Below are 19123 nucleotides of genomic sequence, written 5' to 3'. Positions count from 1 at the left end.
AGAAGCAACCAAGAAATGGAAAAACAACCTAGGAACATAGAGATATTCGAATGATGTGAAGTGGAAAAGGAACCTGAAGGTGATTTGGTGAGAAGCAAATAGTAGGAAAGTATGAAGAAACACACAAACGAGCAGAGTGTAACCCCATTATTTATAAAGACAGAAAGCTAAAAAGCCTAAACTCTCTAATTAAAAAACAATAAAGTTCAAAAGCAGATTGAATTTTGTTTACACATAAGCAAAGGAAAAAAAATTTCTGAAAAACACAAATATCAACATAGTGCAGTCCCCTAATTTAGAAAGACTAAGAGTAAACTGTAACAGTTAGCTAAACAATTAAAAATATCTATGACAGCTATAATGAAGGGAAAATTAGCCGTGACAATTTAACAGTGTAGCCCCCTTATTTACAAAGACAAAGAGCAAGCTGTAAACTTAACTAAACAACTTTAAAATATGTATGACAGCTTTAATGAAGGAAAAATGAGCTATCACAATTTTAATAAAGGGAATGGCAAATCAAACAGTCAACAGCAATTGGAAAACAATAAACTGTGTAAACTTAGATATGTTTTACGAATTTTTTTTATTTATTTGTTAAGCTTTCATGTTGCTGTAAATTTAGGTGTTTTCTCTCTGTGTTGGTGTATCTGCTTAAACTTGTCAAACGTTGGTTAATCTTATGGAATATTTGATATACTTCACAGCTTACTGCCTATGTGCAATGGAGCAGCACAAATTTATCTACATTATGGTTGTCAGGACAATGGATTAGGTTGTAGGAAAAATGTGGACATATAGCTAATCCTAGAGGTGATCTAAACAACCTGCTAAAGACTAAGAGCAAGCCCTAATAGTTAAGTAAACAATATAAAATATCTATGATAGCATTAATGAGAGAAAAAATATCTATGACAATTTTAATAAATGAAATGGCTAATCAAACAGTAAACAACAATTAAAAACAATAAACTGAAAAAGAGTTAAATCCTAAGGTGGGCTAAACAATCTATAAAGATGTATGACAATTTTAATGGAGGAACAAAATATCCCTAAGAATTCTAAAATAGAAAAAGATCAATCACACAAAAAGTAATCAAGAAAAAAACAAATTAAATCAGTGGAAGATCGTAATTGACAAAAACAGAGACATAATCTAGCACCCAATTGAACAATTTATAGACATCCGTTAGAATTTGAATGAAAGAACAAAATATAAAAGAAAATTGTAACAAATCAAATGGCAATTAGGCACCAAACAATGAAAACAAAAGCAGTGCAATACCTTTTGAATCAAGGGAGAAAAATGAAAACCCAGACGCTGCCATTCGTCCCTGAGGCATGTCCTCCTCACCGACTCTGTGCGTAACCCCTGAACCCTAAAGAATACACACACCCATGCTTTCCGCTGTGTATCTCTCTCCCTGTCCATCTCTCTCTCTAAAATGGGAGAAAATCCCATAGATCCTGGCAGAGGAGCTAGCAAAATCTTTCTCACTCAGTCCAAATCCCTAGCTCCCATCCGTCTCCAATCTGTCAGGCCCTATGTTAGTCGCTCTGTCCCCTCTCTTCCCTCGCCACAGCGACACCCAGCTGTCTCCGAGTCAAAAATGGGAGCCATTGTCTCTCTCAAATTCGTCAGCCGTGATGTCCGCTTCCCCTCTCTCCCCGAGTCAAAGCTGAAATGCAGGCCCTGTGTCTCCATGCTCTGTAGTCGCTCTGTCCCCCTCTCTCTCCGCTCGACACAGCGACACCCAGTCATCGTCTCTCTCCAATTTGTCAGCCGTGATATCCCCTCCCCTCTCTCCTCGAGTCGAAAGCTGCGAACGGCTGAAATCAATTCTTAAGCCTGAGTGGCAATTGTGTAAATAAAACGAAAGTGTGTTAAAAGCAACCGAGTGGCAATCCTGTAAATAAACTGAAATGTGGTGCAAAACACTGTTCATTTCTACAATGCAATTTTGCCAGCTTCTTTAGACTAAAGTAATTATCATCTTCTTTTTTTTAATTTCTTTTTTTTTTTTAAATTGATTTGTTCAGTTATGTTTTTCTTAACCATGTTATCGTAATTTTTTCTTTGTTTTTCGATGACCTCTAATCAAATGAAAATTTTATGGGCATCATCTGGTATTAGATAATTTAGATTATTTGCCACTTTGCACAAACAGTGATGGCAAAACAAAAGATGTCGCAAATGAATTAAAAGAGGTCTTCATCATTCATCAGGACATGGACATGTAACCCTGTGCTGACACCAGCGCTCACATCACACACTTATGCTGACACCAGAACTGACAAAATCGTATGTGAGTAAGCACTGAGCCAATTACCATCACTTTACCATTATATATATAAATCTTACATCCTCTCCCAGTATATGTATCTAAATTTCTCATCTTCAATTAATATTTCTGGTTTTTCTCTGATTTTAGGGGGGAGAGAGAGAGAGAGAGAGAGAGAGAGAGAGAGAGAGGTGAAAGAAGTGAATTAATTAGCAAATTAAGGAATGGCAGGAAATTATGGTAATGATCGTGAACGTGAAGAGGAGGAAGTGATCAGGAACCAGCAAGTGCTGGCCAGAGATTACATCAGTGCGATCCCCAAGGAGTCGGACATGTACTTGAACACAAGCAACATTAAACTCAAGGTACCTGCAGCAGATGAACATGCTGGCGCCATTTTGGTGAAGAATCTCTATTTGTCCTGTGATCCCTACATGCGAGGCGTTAAGCACAGGGATGCCTCTACTAGTGCCCACGATCGCATTGTTTTCTTTGCCACCGACCAAGTGAGTAATAACGTTACTTGCTTAATTTTTGAACAAACTATATTATCTATACTAAGAAGAAGAGGATCAGCTTGGCCTCAGAACGGACCAGTAACAATGTAATTCGAATTTATCTTTGGCAATAATCAAACCTAAGACCTCTCACTTATAAATGAAAATGAATATTACTATATCGTAGTACTAAGTGATCATTATTCCTTTTCTTTTACTTATTACGGAACTAATTAATATTCCTTTAAACGTTCTACCAGCCAATCGTTGGATATGGAGTTTGTAAAGTTGTAGATTCTAAGCATCCTGACTTCAAGGCAGGTGATTTAGTTTGGGGCATCACAAAATGGGAGGAGTACACTCTCATCACTACCACTGAAAGTTTCTTCAAAATCCACCACACCGATGTGCCCCTTTCCTACTACACTGGAATTCTCGGTACGTGTACATGTAATTCACTCATTCAGTTTTATAGTACTTGTAAATCTACTAATGACGCCGTTATATAGGTATGCCTGGCATGACTGCTTATGCTGGTTTCTACGAAGTTTGTAAACCTAAGAAAGGAGAAAAAGTGTACATCTCATCCGCTTTTGGCGCTGTTGGTCAGATCGTCGGCCAATTTGCCAAACTCATGGGTTGTTATGTTGTTGGAAGTGCTGGAAGTCAAGAAAAGGTGCCGACCCTAATCTAATCCACTTAGTTATTTAATCACAACCTAAATCTTTTGAATACGCGCTTGCGTAAATTTTTAATCTATTTGAGCTGCATATATATATCGTTACTAATTACATTCAGTACTCGTGCGTATTATTCTCCAATATTTAGGTTGATATGTTGAAAAAGAAGTTTGGATTTGATGAGGCTTTTAATTATAAGGAAGAGCCTGACTTGAATGCGGCTTTGAAAAGGTTGGTTTTTACAATAGACAATGACACATAAATAATTAAGGACTGCACTCATCATGCACATATTAAACTAATAACAGAAGTTAATTATTGACTAATTAGTCAATTATTCATGTGTGGTAGATATTTCCCAGAAGGCATTGACATTTACTGGGAGAACGTTGGGGGCAAAATGCTCGATGCAGTGCTCATGAACATGAGACTTCATGGCCGCATTGCCTTGTGCGGGATGATTTCACAGTACAATTTCGAGGAGCATGTAGGAGTCCACAATTTAATGCATCTGATTTACAAGCGCGTTCGTATGGAAGGTTTTTCTGTGTTTGATTACTACCACTTGTATCCCAAGTTCTTGGATCTTGTGGTGCCCTACATCCGAGAAAACAAGATCACTTGTGTGGAAGACATGACTCAAGGCCTTGAGAATGGTCCTGCATCGCTCGTTGGCCTTTTCTCTGGCCGTAATGCCGGAAAAGGAGTTGTTCTTGTTGCTCGCGACTAATCTCTATTTAGTTCCTAATTCTAATTTTTCCACGAGTTGTGTCATTGTTCGTAAATTTGGTTCAATTTCAATCAGCTGTTTGTTGTATTTACTCGATTTTGGTTAATGAGTGTTGATGTTTCCTGCTTAATGGGAAATAGAAAGTGGCATTGTGTTTGTTGGTAATCGTACTTGTGCAACTTTGAACACCTTTTATGTTACATCCCACATCGGCGAGGTGAGGGTTGAGCCTGGGCCTTATATGTGTATGCTCAGCTCTAACTCTCGCGAGGCCCCTGGGGTCGCCAGTTGTCAGGCTGGGTCCCCAGGACAAAACCGTGAGGGGTTGGATGCTGCGACTTGGCTCCAGATCGCAACCCAAAGCGGACAATATCGCTGCGCGACTCTGATCCGTGCGAGGCCTTTTGTGGGTCGAAACTGCAGACACGTAAGCCCACAAGAACAAAACCGTGAGGGCCCTTGGGCCCAGAGCGGACAATATCGCGAGAGGTGGAGGCTGGGGTGCCATAATTTGGTATCAGAGCCGGACTCACGCTCGTTTGGTGTGCCGACGAGGGCGTCGGGCTCCCTAAGGGGGGTGGATTGTTACATCCCACATCGGCGAGGTGAGGGTTGAGCCTGGGCCTTATATGTGTATGCTCAGCTCTAACTCTCGCGAGGCCCCTGGGGTCGCCAGTTGTCAGGCTGGGTCCCCAGGACAAAACCGTGAGGGGTTGGATGCTGCGACTTGGCTCCAGATCGCAACCCAAAGCGGACAATATCGCTGCGCGACTCTGATCCGTGCGAGGCCTTTTGTGGGTCGAAACTGCAGACACGTAAGCCCACAAGAACAAAACCGTGAGGGCCCTTGGGCCCAGAGCGGACAATATCGCGAGAGGTGGAGGCTGGGGTGCCATAATTTGGTATCAGAGCCGGACTCACGCTCGTTTGGTGTGCCGACGAGGGCGTCGGGCTCCCTAAGGGGGGTGGATTGTTACATCCCACATCGGCGAGGTGAGGGTTGAGCCTGGGCCTTATATGTGTATGCTCAGCTCTAACTCTCGCGAGGCCTTTTGTGGGTCGAAACTGCAGACACGTAAGCCCACAAGAACAAAACCGTGAGGGCCCTTGGGCCCAGAGCGGACAATATCGCGAGAGGTGGAGGCTGGGGTGCCATATTTTACTTTCCATATATAGTTTATTTTTAAGGAAAAATTATAGAAATGCTCTCTCAACTTTAACTCAATTAGAGCGATGGTCTCTTAACTTTATTTCCGTGATTATTAATCCTTCAACTCGTCAAAATGTGCAACTATAATCGTTTCCATCCACTCTGTCAATATTTCCGTTAAACCCAGTCACGTGTGTGGCACGTGTAAGGGCAAATAAGGAAACATAGGGTTGAAGTCGATGGAACGGAGCAAAGGGGGCTGGAGGTTACGAAGAAAAACATCCCCAATTGAAACTTCTTCCGTGCCCAATTGAAACTTCTTCCGTGCCAAATCCCATGTACTAGTGCAGTAAAGCCTTCTCCTCTTCCACGCTACATCGTCCATACCCTATTCGAATCCACCAATATTTTGCAGAAAACTTGTCAGTTTTTGTTGTCGTTTTTCTTCACTAATTAAAGCTGATTATTGCCATACATGGTGGGAATTTGAAGAATATGAGAGGAAGTTTCAATTGGAGATGTTTTCCTTCCTAACCTCCAGCCCCCTATGCATGCGTTCGATCGACTTCGACCCTTGCGAAATTATGTTTCCTTATTTGCCTTTACACGTGCCATGCACGTGACGAGTTTAACGGAAATATTGACAGAATAGACGAAAATGATCATAATTGTGCATTTTAATAAGTTGAAGAATCAATGTTACGAAAATAAAGTTAAAAAATCATTGCTGCAATTGAGTTAAATGTTGTGCAACGTTACTAAAAGAAAAGGGGAGATTAAACTTGTGATATTGAATCAGCAAAATGGTTGGAATGGAAATGTCTCGACCCTCCTCGCGGATTCGCGGACTTTATTTGTTCTAATCTCACACGTGTCAGGAATATAATCACACAGCGTCTCCGGGCTAAGAGCGCTGCATTACGCCATGGCCTACGTGCAGTCTACCCCCTACAAACTAAACCCCATTTTTCACCGCTTCCGAATCCATCGACTTGGAATCAACCATTGAGGCAGCAGCAGTACTGCTCTTATCGCCCTCCGCCTACAGAAAGAGTGAGTAAAAAGAGACTCAAGGAAAAGAAAACAGCAATAATCGATCCAATGGCGGTGAGTACAGAGGGAGTGATCAGCAACAAGCGGGTGCTACTGAAAGACTATGTGACCGGCTTCCCCAAAGAATCTGACATGCAACTCATCACCGCCACCACCAAGCTCAAGCTTCCAGAAGGTTCCATAGGGGTTCTGGTGAAGAACCTCTACTTGTCCTGCGACCCTTATACGAGATTCCGCATGACCAAGCCTGAACCTGGCGCCGGTTATGTCGGTTCCTTCAAACCCGGTTCGGTCAGTCAATACATCTATATTATCTTATCCCTCTCTATTTATTTTATTATTTTAGTGTAATTTCTTCTTTTTAACAGTCTGCCTTTACCGCTACTCAGTATTACGGTGTGAGATGTTCTAATTTTATTACCGTGTGAAGCAAATTTAAACAATATTATTATTGGCCTATTGTGAGGCTTAATCTATTCTTCCACCATTTAGTATAGATAATATTATTTGTTCAAAAAAATAAATAAATAACTACCTGCTTCTACAGTCTCTGCCTGCCTTACTAATAATTTGTTTCAAGTCAAAGTTGAATACTTTCACATCTGTGGGTGAAGGCCAAGGCGGTGTGCATTTGCCTTTTTCTTCAAGTTTGAAATTGGGAACTTGAGTAGATTAGAATGTCGCATTGTAAAATAAAAAAAATTATAAAAAGTTGAATCCTTTAGGTATTTCTATATTCACTTCCTTAAGATCTATCAAGTAAAACTAGTATTAATTAATGTGACTGAGGATCACAATTATTAATCACGTCGGATGGTTAGCCTCATTTTTAGAAGTCCCTTGACCCTCGGAAATGGGCAAGCTTTTTGGCTTGGGTCGCTCTTTTTATTGATGTTGGGATGATTTAATGATTTATACTTTGAGACAACTTATCTCTTCAATGCTGTGCTTTCTCTTTATTTACCGTTGGATATTGAAATGCTGGTGTGGCAGCCTATAGGCGGATATGGAGTTGCCAAAGTTTTGGAATCCGGGGATCCCAAGTTTAAGCCAGGCGACTTCATTTGGGGAATGACCGGGTGGGAAGAGTACAGTGTTATCACTGCAACAGAGTCTTTGTTTAAGATTCAGCACACTGATGTGCCTCTCTCCTACCATACTGGAATTCTTGGTATGTTGCTATATATTGGCTATTATTGCTATTTCCCCGCCTTTGGATGTATTTCTTATAAAAATTGCTCTGCCACAAGCAGCTATCTCAAGTCTTGTGTCTTTTATGATGGTACTTGAGTTATATGGCTTTGTAATGCATCGTATATTTAGTTGATGCTCAAAGCTCATCTAATGTATTCATTTTTTGAAGGTATGCCTGGAATGACTGCTTATGCTGGTTTTTATGAGGTCTGCAATCCTAAGAAGGGAGAGACGGTCTTCGTTTCAGCAGCATCTGGAGCGGTAGGTCAGCTTGTTGGCCAATTTGCAAAGTTGTTGGGTTGCTATGTTGTTGGAAGTGCCGGAAGCAAAGAAAAGGTGAGTATGGTCGATTTCAACTATGTCTTAGTTGGCATTTCTGTGATTGTGACTCAATCAGATAATTATTCTTGGTTTAGAAACATGTGTTTAGTGATCGATGTTTGCCAAATTGGCGACTGGGAAAATTTTGATTCTAGAGTAAGGGGAAAATAAGAGAACTTATTGGCAAGTACAGATATTGGTGACCCTTTATCTTCATAATCAAGTGGGTAAAATTCAGCCTTGACCTGTTTTGAACCTGCCGCCTCATCTGGTTGGAAGAATGTTCATATCATATGACACCGCAAGAATATGCTACTTAATAAATTATGGAGAAATGTGCATCTTTGAGCTTTTTCGTCTCATCCCTACAGTTTTCCGTATTGTGAATGACAATGTTTTAACCATTCTTGCCATATTATATCATTTCTGAGTTCAGGTTGATCTGGTGAAGAACAAGTTGGGGTTTGACAATGCTTTCAATTACAAAGAAGAGCCTGATTTGGATGCAGCTTTAAAAAGGCCAGTAGATATGTGTTGAACAGAATCAAACTATTATTTTAAAGCTTTTACTTGTGTTTTAATTACGAGGGGAAAGTCCAATAAAGGCATTAGCAATCTCTAATTTAGTGCCCAATCCTAAAACAGTGAAAAAGTAAGTTGAAATGTGACAGTGCGAGCATGTTGCTGCTGACGAGAAACTCACGTCCTTGTCCTCTTTGTAGATATGGTCCATGGTTTTTGGTGTTTGCTTATAGTCTAATGTGTGATTTGCTTACCAGATACTTTCCTGAAGGCATTGACATATACTTTGAAAATGTCGGGGGAAAGATGCTTGATGCAGTGCTACAAAACATGAGGGTCCATGGCCGGATTGCAGTTTGTGGGATGACATCGCAGTACACCCTTGAACAGCGGGAAGGTTGTCACAATTTAATGTATCTGGTCAGTAAACAGGTTCGCATGCAAGGTTTCACGGTTTTTAGTTACTACCATCTTTACGGGAAGTTTCTTGAAATGCTTCTGCCGGCCATAAAAGAGGGGAAGATAATATACGTGGAAGATGTAGTGGAAGGCCTTGAGAGCGCTCCAGCTGCTCTGGTAGGGCTCTTTACCGGCCGCAATGTAGGAAAGCAGGTGGTTGCAGTTTCCCGAGAATGATTTCATCAGACTCTCCATGGCTCCCAAGTCTCAACCTTTAGCCATGTGGTATAACCGTCTACCGTGCAAATGCTTTTCTTATACATTTACAAGTTTATATTTCGACAGGTTTGTGGCAAGCTTGTTATCCGGACGAATACATGTCTTTTGATTTGCTTAATAATACGTAATACCAAACCACTAAGGATTTGATAACAAACAATACATTTGGTCTAATTAGACAACCCATTCCATGTGTGAAAGCTGCCTTTTTATAAGACAACTCTACTGAATATTTTTCTCCTTTATGCATGTGCCTTATCATTATTCAACTTTTTTTGGATAACAAAATGTAAAATAGTATAGGAAAGGGATCATCGCCCAACCAATAAATGGAGAGCCACCCAACAAATAGAGGGATATGTGCATCCCCACTATGTATCGCGTTTCGATGATCGAACTGTTCATCTTCTAACCCTTCTCTTAAAGATCATCTCTATCAAAAATACCCAAATTCAAAATTATTTGACTGTTAGATGTAATGGTAGTCATATTAATTTTTTTTTTTTTTTTTTTTTGAAAAATCGTATTTGCAAGAATGATCTATCAAATGGAGTCTTGAATCAACATATATATTCTAACAACCAAGTTCAAATACCATTTTTGAAGGCCTCATTTCGTGTCTAGGACTAGTATTGAAACAAAATGGATAACCTAACAGATACCCATGACAAAAACTTATCTATTGCAATCCCTTTAAAATGGCTTGCATGATTAAAATTGATGAGTTTCCTTCGTGTCCAAGTCCAATTTTCTTTTGACCCCTTCCAAAAGACTACTTTCACTGTACCTGAAATTGGGAGGTCAATTTCAATGCAATCCAAAACACTAAAACGAGTCCGTAGTTTTAACAAGGTCAGTTTTAGTTTAGAAATTAGAGTATTTTGGATTAGAGAATCACTTCTCTCAAAACCATTACTAAGAAGAAGAATAAAAAACATTATTATAATTATTTATGAGAAGTTGCTTGCAAACTGCATATAAAAGTTGAATACATCTCTATTAACTGTTACACTCACAAAAACCAACAAAATTACATTAGCAAGCAACAACCAAACTCATGGAATATCTTAAGAATGATCAGCAAAATTTTACAACAATAAAAAAATGCAAACCTCAGTCATCGACCTCCTCTTTAATTTCTCTCTGTAGCTCCTCCTTGTACTCCTCGAAAGTTCCAGGGTAAGGGGTCACCGTGCCATTCTCAACAACCCAAATTTCACTCCTCTCTTCATTCTCGCACACGCGCGATATCAGCCTAGAATCATGACTCACCAGCACAACTCCACCGGTGAATTCATCAAGTGCATCGGCCAGTGCATCAATACTCTGCATATCCAAATGATTTGTCGGTTCATCCAACAGCAAAATGTGGGGCCTTGACATGGATATTGATGTGAACACAACCCGGGCTTTCTGCCCTCCAGATAATTTTGCAATGGGCGTGAGATGGTTGTGGCTGGGGAGTCCGTATTTTCCAAGCTTTGCACGAACAGCCTCTTGCTTGCTAAGCCCCTCTTGGTCTGGATGAAGCCGGAGAAGGTACTGAACTGGGGTCTCACCCATGGTCAGAAGGTCCACAAAGTGCTGTGAATACCTACCGATCCTCAACTTCTGACTCCTCCGTACTTCACCCTCAGAAGGAACCAAATCACCTGCAAGAAGGTTGAGCAGAGTAGATTTTCCAGCTCCGTTAGGTCCAACAATGGCAACACGAGTCCCCATATCAATACCAACATCAACACCTGACAGCCTGAAATCCTCCCGATTTGGATAACTGAAGCTGACTTCAACAAGTTGCAAAAGTGGAGGAGTAAGCTCTGTAGGTTCAGGAAAGTGGAACTCCACACTGTAATCTCTCCACTTCTTAGGAGCCTCAGCTGGTGAATCATCTTCATCAACTTTTCCCTTGGCCTTGTTCTTTGATGCTTCCTTAACTGCTGCAGACTTTGCTTTATCCTTGACTTTATCCTGTTGAGCCCGACTTCCACTCCTTTTGGCAGCTTTCATCTGCTTGTCATAAATTTCAAACTTTTTGTTCACCTCTTTGCGACGTTGCTCATAACCAATTTCAAAATCATCAAAATTTCCACGGTAGATGTGAAGTTTCAGATCATGCAGATGAATAATCTCACTGCAAACTGTGTTAAGGAAATCCCGGTCATGTGAAACAACGACCAAAGTTTTTTTCCAACGGCACAAGTATTCCTCCAACCAGAGAACAGCCCTCAGGTCGAGATGGTTGGTGGGTTCATCAAGCAACAAAAGAGTTGGCTGAACAAAAAGTGCCCTTGCCAATGAAATTCTCATCCTCCACCCACCACTGAAGGACTTAGTGGGACGGCCTTGCATATGCTGTGTGAACCCCAACCCAGCAAGAATTTTTGAAGCCTGAGCTTCAGCTGAATCTGATCCCATCAACTGCAATTTCTCATACAATTCAGAGAGCTTCTCTCCTGTATCATCATCAAAACTGTCCTTTTCATCAGCAGAAGCTGAATTCTGCAAATCTGCAACCTCTTTTCGTATTTTGACAAGTTCTTCATTAGCTGAAACAACTGCTTCAAGAGCAGTTCTGTCATCACCAACTACCTCTTGCTCAACCAAAAGGACATCAATATTTTTTGGTACTGGAATCTTCCTCCAAGCAAGAAGCTTCAGGAGAGTAGACTTGCCCATTCCATTGGGCCCAACCAAACCGTATCTCTTCCCATGTGTTATCTTCACTGATGCGTTCTTTAGAAGTTCCTTTCCCCGAGCAGACACGGAGAAATTTTCTACTGTTATATCCTTAACATTAGCATCGCCATCTTCACCATCAAGCACCGATGCCCGGCTTCCAATAACAACAGTGAAAGCATCGTGGTCGTCTTTAAGGGCCTCCTTCTTAGCCTGCTCAACGGCATGGGCAGCAAGAAGGTCCTTCTGAGCACGCTTTTTCAACTCTTTCTCTGATATAGACACATCAAGCGGCTTAAATTCTTGCCGCTTTTGTTGATTGGATACATTTACTTCTTGTTGGCCCTCTTCCAACACATCCTCATCTTCTTCATCAGAGGAAGGGAGATCAATACCATCAGTGTAAGATTGACGCTTTGGAGCTGCTTTTGCCTTTGCACTTGAGGAAGTTCCTTTCTTGGGCTTATCGGGTTTCTGGTCCATGCTGGCCAACATTGCAGAGACTGATATTTTCTCTTTTTTCCCATCTTTAGAAGCATCTTTGCCAGTTGACTTAGCCTTCGTGGATGCACCACTCTCCTCTGTCTTCTTTCTTCCCATTGCAGTTATCTAGTTAACAAAAAATGAAAAACCATATCAGCTACCTTTAACGTTATAAGAAAACCAATTAACAAACATAACCCAACTAATTAACGAAAAACCTCACTACCTCAGTCCAACATCCCAAAGGTTCTACCGATGTAGTTTCCACAAAACCAAAAGCTAAAATTCAACTTTAAGCCAGCGGCGATTTGTTCGAGTTTTTAGAAAAAAGCCACAACCCGCAATTTCTTGATACATGATTTTCTCTTTAACAAAACAAGTAGGCATTGTTCTGAATCAAGCACATACTCATAGAACTTGCATAGTTTGCAGGGATTATGGAAAAGCAATCAACTTTTCCAATTTCTAAAGATGATGCTCGGAATTCAAGTACCACTTAAAAATAAAATTAAGACGCGCCGCAACTGATTCAATCGGTTAGGAAGGAAATTCGTAAAATATATTTAAAAAAAAAAATATATATATATATATATATATATATTCATAGAGCCAAGCTCCTTTCAGACGCTTAAAAGGGCCGCTCACTTGGATTCGGCAAAGAGACAGCTTCGAAATTTAATCACTCGTATACAAAATTAATTTCCGACAAATATAAAGAATCCGTCCGGAAAGAATACGAGTAAAAATTCAATAGAAAATCAGCTGTATATTAGCCACGTAAAAATTTGGAAAAATGGAAAAAGTTGTAAAATTTCAATGCCCATAGTTAGAATAATCCTCGAATGAATTCTCACATAAGATGAATAAAAATATAAATTTAAAAAGACAAAAAGAAAGGTAATAAAAATACCTCGTTTCTCGAAAGATGAAGCTTTTTCGCTTTCGTCCGACGAAAGATGAAAGCTTGAAGAATTCGACAAAGTAGAAGAAGCAGAAGACGACGACGACGACGACGACGACGATTAATCTGAATCCAGATTGTAAGCCCTAGCTCCTTTTGCACCACAGCCAATGATCAAGTCGGTCGCACTGGGCCGGGCCTAACTAAGCCCACTTCAAACCCCTAAATTTGTATAAAATTTTTAGAACTCTAACGAAAAGATCTCGATACTATTTATTTTAACGAAAAATCATATTTTTACACTAAAAAGGAAATCCTTGTACTATTTACTTTACCCTTTATTTTGTCCTTATCGTTAAAACTCAAAGTTTTCAAGCCATTTTCATTAATTTTCTTAAAATCTTTGGGTTGTAGCTACCAACTGGCACGTCCGAACCAAGCAAGCATTGAACAAGACTCGTATCACACACAATAACAACGGAGTCCTGCATTTATAGGAAAACAAAGATTCAATCCTAAATGCTTTCCCATTTAGACAGGTAAACGCAATCCCTCACAGAAAAGTAGGGAATGAAATATCTTAAAATCTGGTCCCTTCAAACAATCCAATGGTCATCAGCAAAGTTAAAGATGGACAAAGAGGAAAACATCCAATGTGATAAACTGGTCTTGCAAGTTTCACAAACGCAGACATCAGATACTTAGTTTGTCTGTCTGCTGTTATTCATTATATCAATACACGCCTACATTAGGTAATTACGTTATTGACAAACACAGACCTACGATTTAGTCCCACGGAGACGTGACGCATCGACAAAGGCACAAGAAGATGCACAACGGAATGCTCAGCTAAAACAGGGAAACTGAAACTACTTGTTTTCCGACGTTGCGTCCACTAAAAAGTCCAACCAACGCCGCTGGTCCTTTCTCGAGGCCTTGAGCAATGTCTTCTAAATAGACCACCCTTCCCTCTCTTATACAAGGAAGTATAAAGTCCAAGTACTTGGGATAGAGGTGATAGTAATCGCGGACTGTAAAACCTTGCATATGGATCCGCTTATATACGAGACACATCAAATTTGTGACACCTTCAGGTTGATCAAGATTGTACTGTGAAATCATTCCGCACACTGCAATGCGGCCGTGGACTCTCATGTTAAGGAGGACTGCGTCAAGAAATTTCCCCCCGACATTCTCAAAGTATATGTCAATGCCTTCGGGAAAGTACCTGAAAGAAGCAGGTTGTGATGAGTCACCTTGCTTAAACTGTGTATGCAAGTTCCTTTTGCAGAAAGTTGCAGAGATAGATAAAGCTTTGCGTTACTGATTCTTTCAAATTCGTGTGATAGATTGATAGGAGCATATTTATGCTATTTAGTTATGTTATTTCCTTGCATTTAGGGAGTTAATTACTATTTATTTCAGTCTTTTAAGTTATTTTCGTATGTTTTTAGGTCCTAATGGCAAAAGGAGTAAGAAAGGGCATTTTGGAGCTAAATGGAGCATTTTTGGGCATGGATTGGATAGCTTCACCATGGAGTAAAGAGGATGGACGAAATTGAAGTCAAGAAGGACTAGGAAAGGCTACAAATCTGGTGGGAGAAGTCCAAATGCAAAGAAGATAAGGAAGAAGCAAGAAACAAGGAACCTTATCCAACCTTATCTTATCCTATCCTAGAAACCTTATCCTTTCCTAACTCTAACATTATCCTATCTTATCCTATCCAAATTAGGTTAGGACTTAAACCTAGCTAATTAAAGGGAATTAATTACACATTTAAACACCTATTTCAGTTTCTAGAAGCCTTATCCATTTAAATGCCGCATGAACACCATTCCTTGTAGGTTTAAGAATTGCAATCCTTCTCCTACACCTATAGCATATGTTCTTGTCCCTTTAGGTTTAGGAATCTGCCCTAAACACCCCTTCTAGAACACCTTATCTCATCCCTATAAAGATGCCGCACCAAAACCTTCTAGAATTCCCTAAATCCTAGCCGCACTACCTAGTCCATTTCCCATTTGGTTTCTGCCTTGAATTAACCCTTTTTCAATGGGATTGTGCAATCCTTCTCCTTCACTAAGTGTGCCTAATTAGCCTATATAAACAGCCCTATGCCGCACCATTCATTCATCCATTCACTCATTCATTCATTCATACTTTCAGCCATCAAACACCACAATCCATTCTACACCACCCTAGTGCCGCAAGCAAGGAAGCAAGGAGAGGAGGACTTGTGCAATCTGCCATCCAAGGGAGTGCCGTGCATGCCATTGGAGTGTGGAGCGTTTTTCTTGGTTCTTTCTATCCTTAGTCTTAGTTCAATGTTTAAATTTAATTATCTTTGTTTTGCGAACATGAGGAACTAACTTCTTTTTAGTTAGAGGAGAATTTGAAGCCATGATTATATGTTTTATATGAATTGATTACGTCCGGTTATTATTTCTTAAGGCATGAATGTGATTTGCTTATCTAAGTTATTAAAACTGGTTTATGTATGTGGGTTGGGGGTTAACACTTAATTTGCATGCATAAACTTGATGCTAGAGTATAGGAGGGTTTCACGTAATTGTTATTCACTTATATTCATAAGTAGTGGAGGTTGCTAGTCACAATCGCGTTAAGTAAATCCTTGGTATGAGTCTCATGCGTTTCATAGTGATGAATGTCTTGTCAACGCTTATAGTTTTCACAAAACTTAATGACTTTTGATATGTATCTTTGTTATGCATCTCATATAAAGAACTTGAAAAAGATAATTTGGTTGTAATGCGTTTTCATTCAATTCAATGAAATAAGGAAAACTTGAGGGTTAGTTGTGCGATGCAACTAATTTGGGGCATTGTCATTCATAGTCTAAAGGAGTAATAACTGGACATTGGTTCATATGCATATATCATGTGTGGAGAAGGACCCTCTAACTAGGCTTTTACCCATTTATTTTACTTAAATTCGTTTTTCAAAAGTATTTCCTACAAAGTTTTTGTTTTGAGTCTAACATTCGTCAAAAACAATCCCCATTTTACTTAGTCTTCATATTTGAGTCAAAACTTGTTTCCTTGAGTCTTTTGAGTCTAGTCAAGTCCTATTTTCGTCCAAAATCTTTATTGAGTCTAAAATTGAGTCTTTTTGAGTATTGGTTGCTGTTTTAAGTGTCTAAAGTTAGTTTTGAATCTATAGAGTCTAGTTTAGTGTTTTTGAGTCTTATTTACATAGAGTAGCATCCCTAGTTAATCCCCGGTCTAGAACGATCCCTACTTACATATCTACTACAATTGTCACAAATAGGGTTTAATTTGTGTGTCAAGTTAATTTTCACATCATAGATTGACAAAGATGTATAGCGCACAGATGAAGCTCAAAAGTTATACACACTCTTCGCAGGACATAAAAGTTGTTAAAATATGCATTCTTCGGCTTCAGAGCAAAATTCAAGCTCAGTATATATGCAAATATGCACTGACCTTTTCAGAGTTGCGTTCAAGTCATGCTCTTCCTTGTAATTGAAAGCTTCATCAAAGTTAAGCTTACTCTTCAAAAGGTCAACCTAGTAAAAAAAAGGCAGAAATTGATCAGTATTGTTTAAAACTATATTGAACCAGATACAACACAACCCCCACCCCAAAAAAAATGCAACAACCTAGAACTTTCATAATCTATTAAATTTTAGAGCACTTAAGTTATTCTTGGGATAAATAAAGTCCATTTTTAGAAATTTGCACGCAAAAGTGAAAAATGCTTTTGGACTTCTGCATTATATCCAACAAGACAATCATAGCATAGGTTTTCTCAACTTTTAAGAATTTCATAACGACAATTGTTACAATACTTTAACATTGTCAAGCAAAACTAACTATAAAATCCTATAATGTGTTGTGTCTGAAAGCAGGAAAGATACAGCAAGTGAATGGGGGAAAAAGATGCCAAGTTTATACCTTCTCTTTACTTCCAGCACTTCCGACAACGTAACAACCCAACAACTTTGCAAACTGTCCAACTAGCTGACCAACCGCACCAGATGCCGCTGAAATGAAGACATATTCTCCCTTCTTAGGAGAACAAACTTCGTTGAAGCCTGCATAGGCAGTCATACCAGGCATACCTACAGAAGAAGGAAAAAGGAAATGCAAATAACTTACAGGGAGCTTTGAGGGTACATGTCAAAGGACATGAGAAAATCACACGAACTGTCCTAGTACATCTTCCAAACCATTAAAAAGATAAATGCAAGACTCTGCTTTTATAACTCATAAGTCCCAACTCAACTAAAGTCATCTAGGGGACTCAATTCGCTTATATCCAAAAGTCTTTTAAAACTTCTGCCGAAAATCTAAGATCATTAGCAGTTATCATCACAATTTCCAACGGTAAGCCAACTAATTTAAATGATTAAAGGCAACTCAAACACATTCGAGTTCAAAAAAGAAACACATCAAACACTACTTTCGGTTAAAAGTATTTTGGGGCTAGTTTTCAGTGCGACAGCTTGAACTTTGACAAACTAGCCCCAAAAGTATGTTTATTTGACACACACACACACAGAGAAACTGTCAATCTATAGATGATAGTTTCCATTAGTTGAAACAGGCAGATACATAAATATGTTGAACCATCTTTTCCTTTCAAAACTGAGTTCCACACACACACAGAGAAACTGTCAATCTATAGATGACAGTTTCCATTAGTTGAAACAGGCAGATACATAAATATGTTGAACCATCTTTTCCTTTCAAAACTGAGTTCGACCTAAAAATCGTGGGTGACCAAACAACTTACCGAGAATGCCAGTGTAGTAGGAAAGGGGTACATCGGTGTGTTGGATCTTACGGAGGCTTTCCAGTGCGGTGATTATGCTGTACTCTTCCCATTTGGTTGTACCCCAGACTAGGTCACCTTCCTTAAAGTTCGAGTTTCTGGAATCCAAAACTTTAGCCACTCCATACCCACTCAAGGGCTGCAGTGGTTTCATCAAGAATTGTTAGCAGATACAGTCTCAGCACTCTATACAACAACCACATCAAATTTTAAAAGCATACATCCACACACACACACACACACACACACACACACACACATATATAGTTCAACAATTTGACCCGTGGAAGAATTGAATACCACACCAATGTGTTGGAAATCTTCAAGCAATTACATGTTCAAGTTCAAAGGCCACTAAATTTCCAAATTATAAAAAAAAATAAAAAAGGGACTCAAGGGTTGTTAATTTGGACGAAATCTCTGCCTAAAATTAAAAATCGATTTGCTATATTATTGTTTCTACACTAGACATATAATTTTCTGCTGAGAAATGAAAATCAAAGGAAAAGACAAATAAGTAAGACGAGTGTTTACGTACAGAACCAGGGGCATAGGGTGTAAAATAAGCTGAAGTTTCGTCTCCAGGTTTTCTCATAAGGATGCGCATCACAGGATCACATGACAAGTAGAGGTTCTTTACCAACACGGCTTTCGAAGTTTCGTCTTCATCATCAGGGAGTTTCAACTTGATGGTGGCAGCATCTGTAAAGTTCATGTCCGACTCTTTGGGAGACCCTTCCACATACTCCTTGAATATCACCTGTTTGTTCTTCACTTCCGCCATGGCTTTCGATTTTGCTTTCTCTTTACCTGCACTGCGCTACCCCTGCCTCTCTCTGTCACTCGTTCCGGTTTGATGCAAAATTTGCGAAATTTTTCTTAATCTAACGTTTGACTAATTATAAAAATTGAGAGGATAATGCGAGAGTCAAAATTCGTACGAAAAATTAAGAGGATAATTTATTTTCCTTCCAAAATTAATTAAAGCCCCCATTTGATGTATGTGTCCTATTTAAGCCTTGTGGTCCAGCCCCAATATATCTATGGTTACAAAAATACCGATAATGCTATTTAGACATACTTTTTAATAGAGTAGGTTGGTTTTTTTTTTTTTTTTAATACAATGATACATTTATACTA

The 19123-nt window shown here is 39.4% G+C and overlaps 3 protein-coding genes and 1 pseudogene across 3 annotated transcripts; 2 read left to right on the top strand and 2 right to left on the bottom strand.

Annotated features, from left to right (window-relative positions):
• The first annotated feature begins 2452 nt into the window (after nucleotides 1-2452).
• Nucleotides 2453-4329, top strand: LOC137748469 (2-alkenal reductase (NADP(+)-dependent)-like). Its single transcript, XM_068488623.1, has 5 exons — nucleotides 2453-2788; nucleotides 3040-3217; nucleotides 3289-3455; nucleotides 3608-3690; nucleotides 3811-4329. The coding sequence occupies exons 1-5, from the start codon at nucleotides 2507-2509 to the stop codon at nucleotides 4187-4189; spliced, it is 1089 nt and encodes a 362-aa protein (XP_068344724.1). The 5' UTR covers nucleotides 2453-2506; the 3' UTR covers nucleotides 4190-4329.
• A 1920-nt stretch (nucleotides 4330-6249) lies between these two features.
• On the top strand, nucleotides 6250-9322 carry LOC137747479 (2-alkenal reductase (NADP(+)-dependent)-like; annotated as a pseudogene).
• Nucleotides 9323-10035: 713 nt separating this feature from the next.
• LOC137746423 (ABC transporter F family member 4-like) lies at nucleotides 10036-13308 on the bottom strand. Its single transcript, XM_068486443.1, has 2 exons — nucleotides 13177-13308; nucleotides 10036-12392 (listed from the first exon to the last, which is right to left on the bottom strand). The coding sequence occupies exon 2, from the start codon at nucleotides 12381-12383 to the stop codon at nucleotides 10221-10223; it is 2163 nt and encodes a 720-aa protein (XP_068342544.1). The 5' UTR covers nucleotides 12384-12392; nucleotides 13177-13308; the 3' UTR covers nucleotides 10036-10220.
• A 490-nt stretch (nucleotides 13309-13798) lies between these two features.
• LOC137746424 (2-alkenal reductase (NADP(+)-dependent)-like) lies at nucleotides 13799-18920 on the bottom strand. Its single transcript, XM_068486444.1, has 5 exons — nucleotides 18522-18920; nucleotides 17945-18122; nucleotides 17104-17270; nucleotides 16633-16715; nucleotides 13799-14395 (listed from the first exon to the last, which is right to left on the bottom strand). The coding sequence occupies exons 1-5, from the start codon at nucleotides 18765-18767 to the stop codon at nucleotides 14017-14019; spliced, it is 1053 nt and encodes a 350-aa protein (XP_068342545.1). The 5' UTR covers nucleotides 18768-18920; the 3' UTR covers nucleotides 13799-14016.
• Nucleotides 18921-19123: the final 203 nt, after the last annotated feature.

Source organism: Pyrus communis, chromosome 10, assembly GCF_963583255.1.
Source record: "Pyrus communis chromosome 10, drPyrComm1.1, whole genome shotgun sequence".
NCBI classification, from domain to species: domain Eukaryota; kingdom Viridiplantae; phylum Streptophyta; class Magnoliopsida; order Rosales; family Rosaceae; genus Pyrus; species Pyrus communis.
Note: the sequence above shows the minus strand (reverse complement) of the source record. Positions and strands in the feature narration are given on the sequence as shown.

Bases quoted from the DNA above. Each gene is read 5' to 3' on its own strand.
- LOC137748469 (XM_068488623.1), top strand. From the start codon at position 2,507: ATGGCAGGAAATTATGGTAATGATCGTGAACGTGAAGAGGAGGAAGTG. The intron at 2,789-3,039 runs GTGAGTAATAAC...ACGTTCTACCAG, and splicing joins TTTTCTTTGCCACCGACCAA to CCAATCGTTGGATATGGAGT. The intron at 3,691-3,810 runs GTTGGTTTTTAC...CATGTGTGGTAG, and splicing joins TTGAATGCGGCTTTGAAAAG to ATATTTCCCAGAAGGCATTG.
- LOC137746424 (XM_068486444.1), bottom strand. From the start codon at position 18,767: ATGGCGGAAGTGAAGAACAAACAGGTGATATTCAAGGAGTATGTGGAA. The intron at 16,716-17,103 runs GTATAAACTTGG...TTTTTTTACTAG, and splicing joins GTGCTGGAAGTAAAGAGAAG to GTTGACCTTTTGAAGAGTAA. The intron at 14,396-16,632 runs GTCAGTGCATAT...TGCTTCTTTCAG, and splicing joins TTGAACGCAACTCTGAAAAG to GTACTTTCCCGAAGGCATTG.
- LOC137746423 (XM_068486443.1), bottom strand. From the start codon at position 12,383: ATGGGAAGAAAGAAGACAGAGGAGAGTGGTGCATCCACGAAGGCTAAG.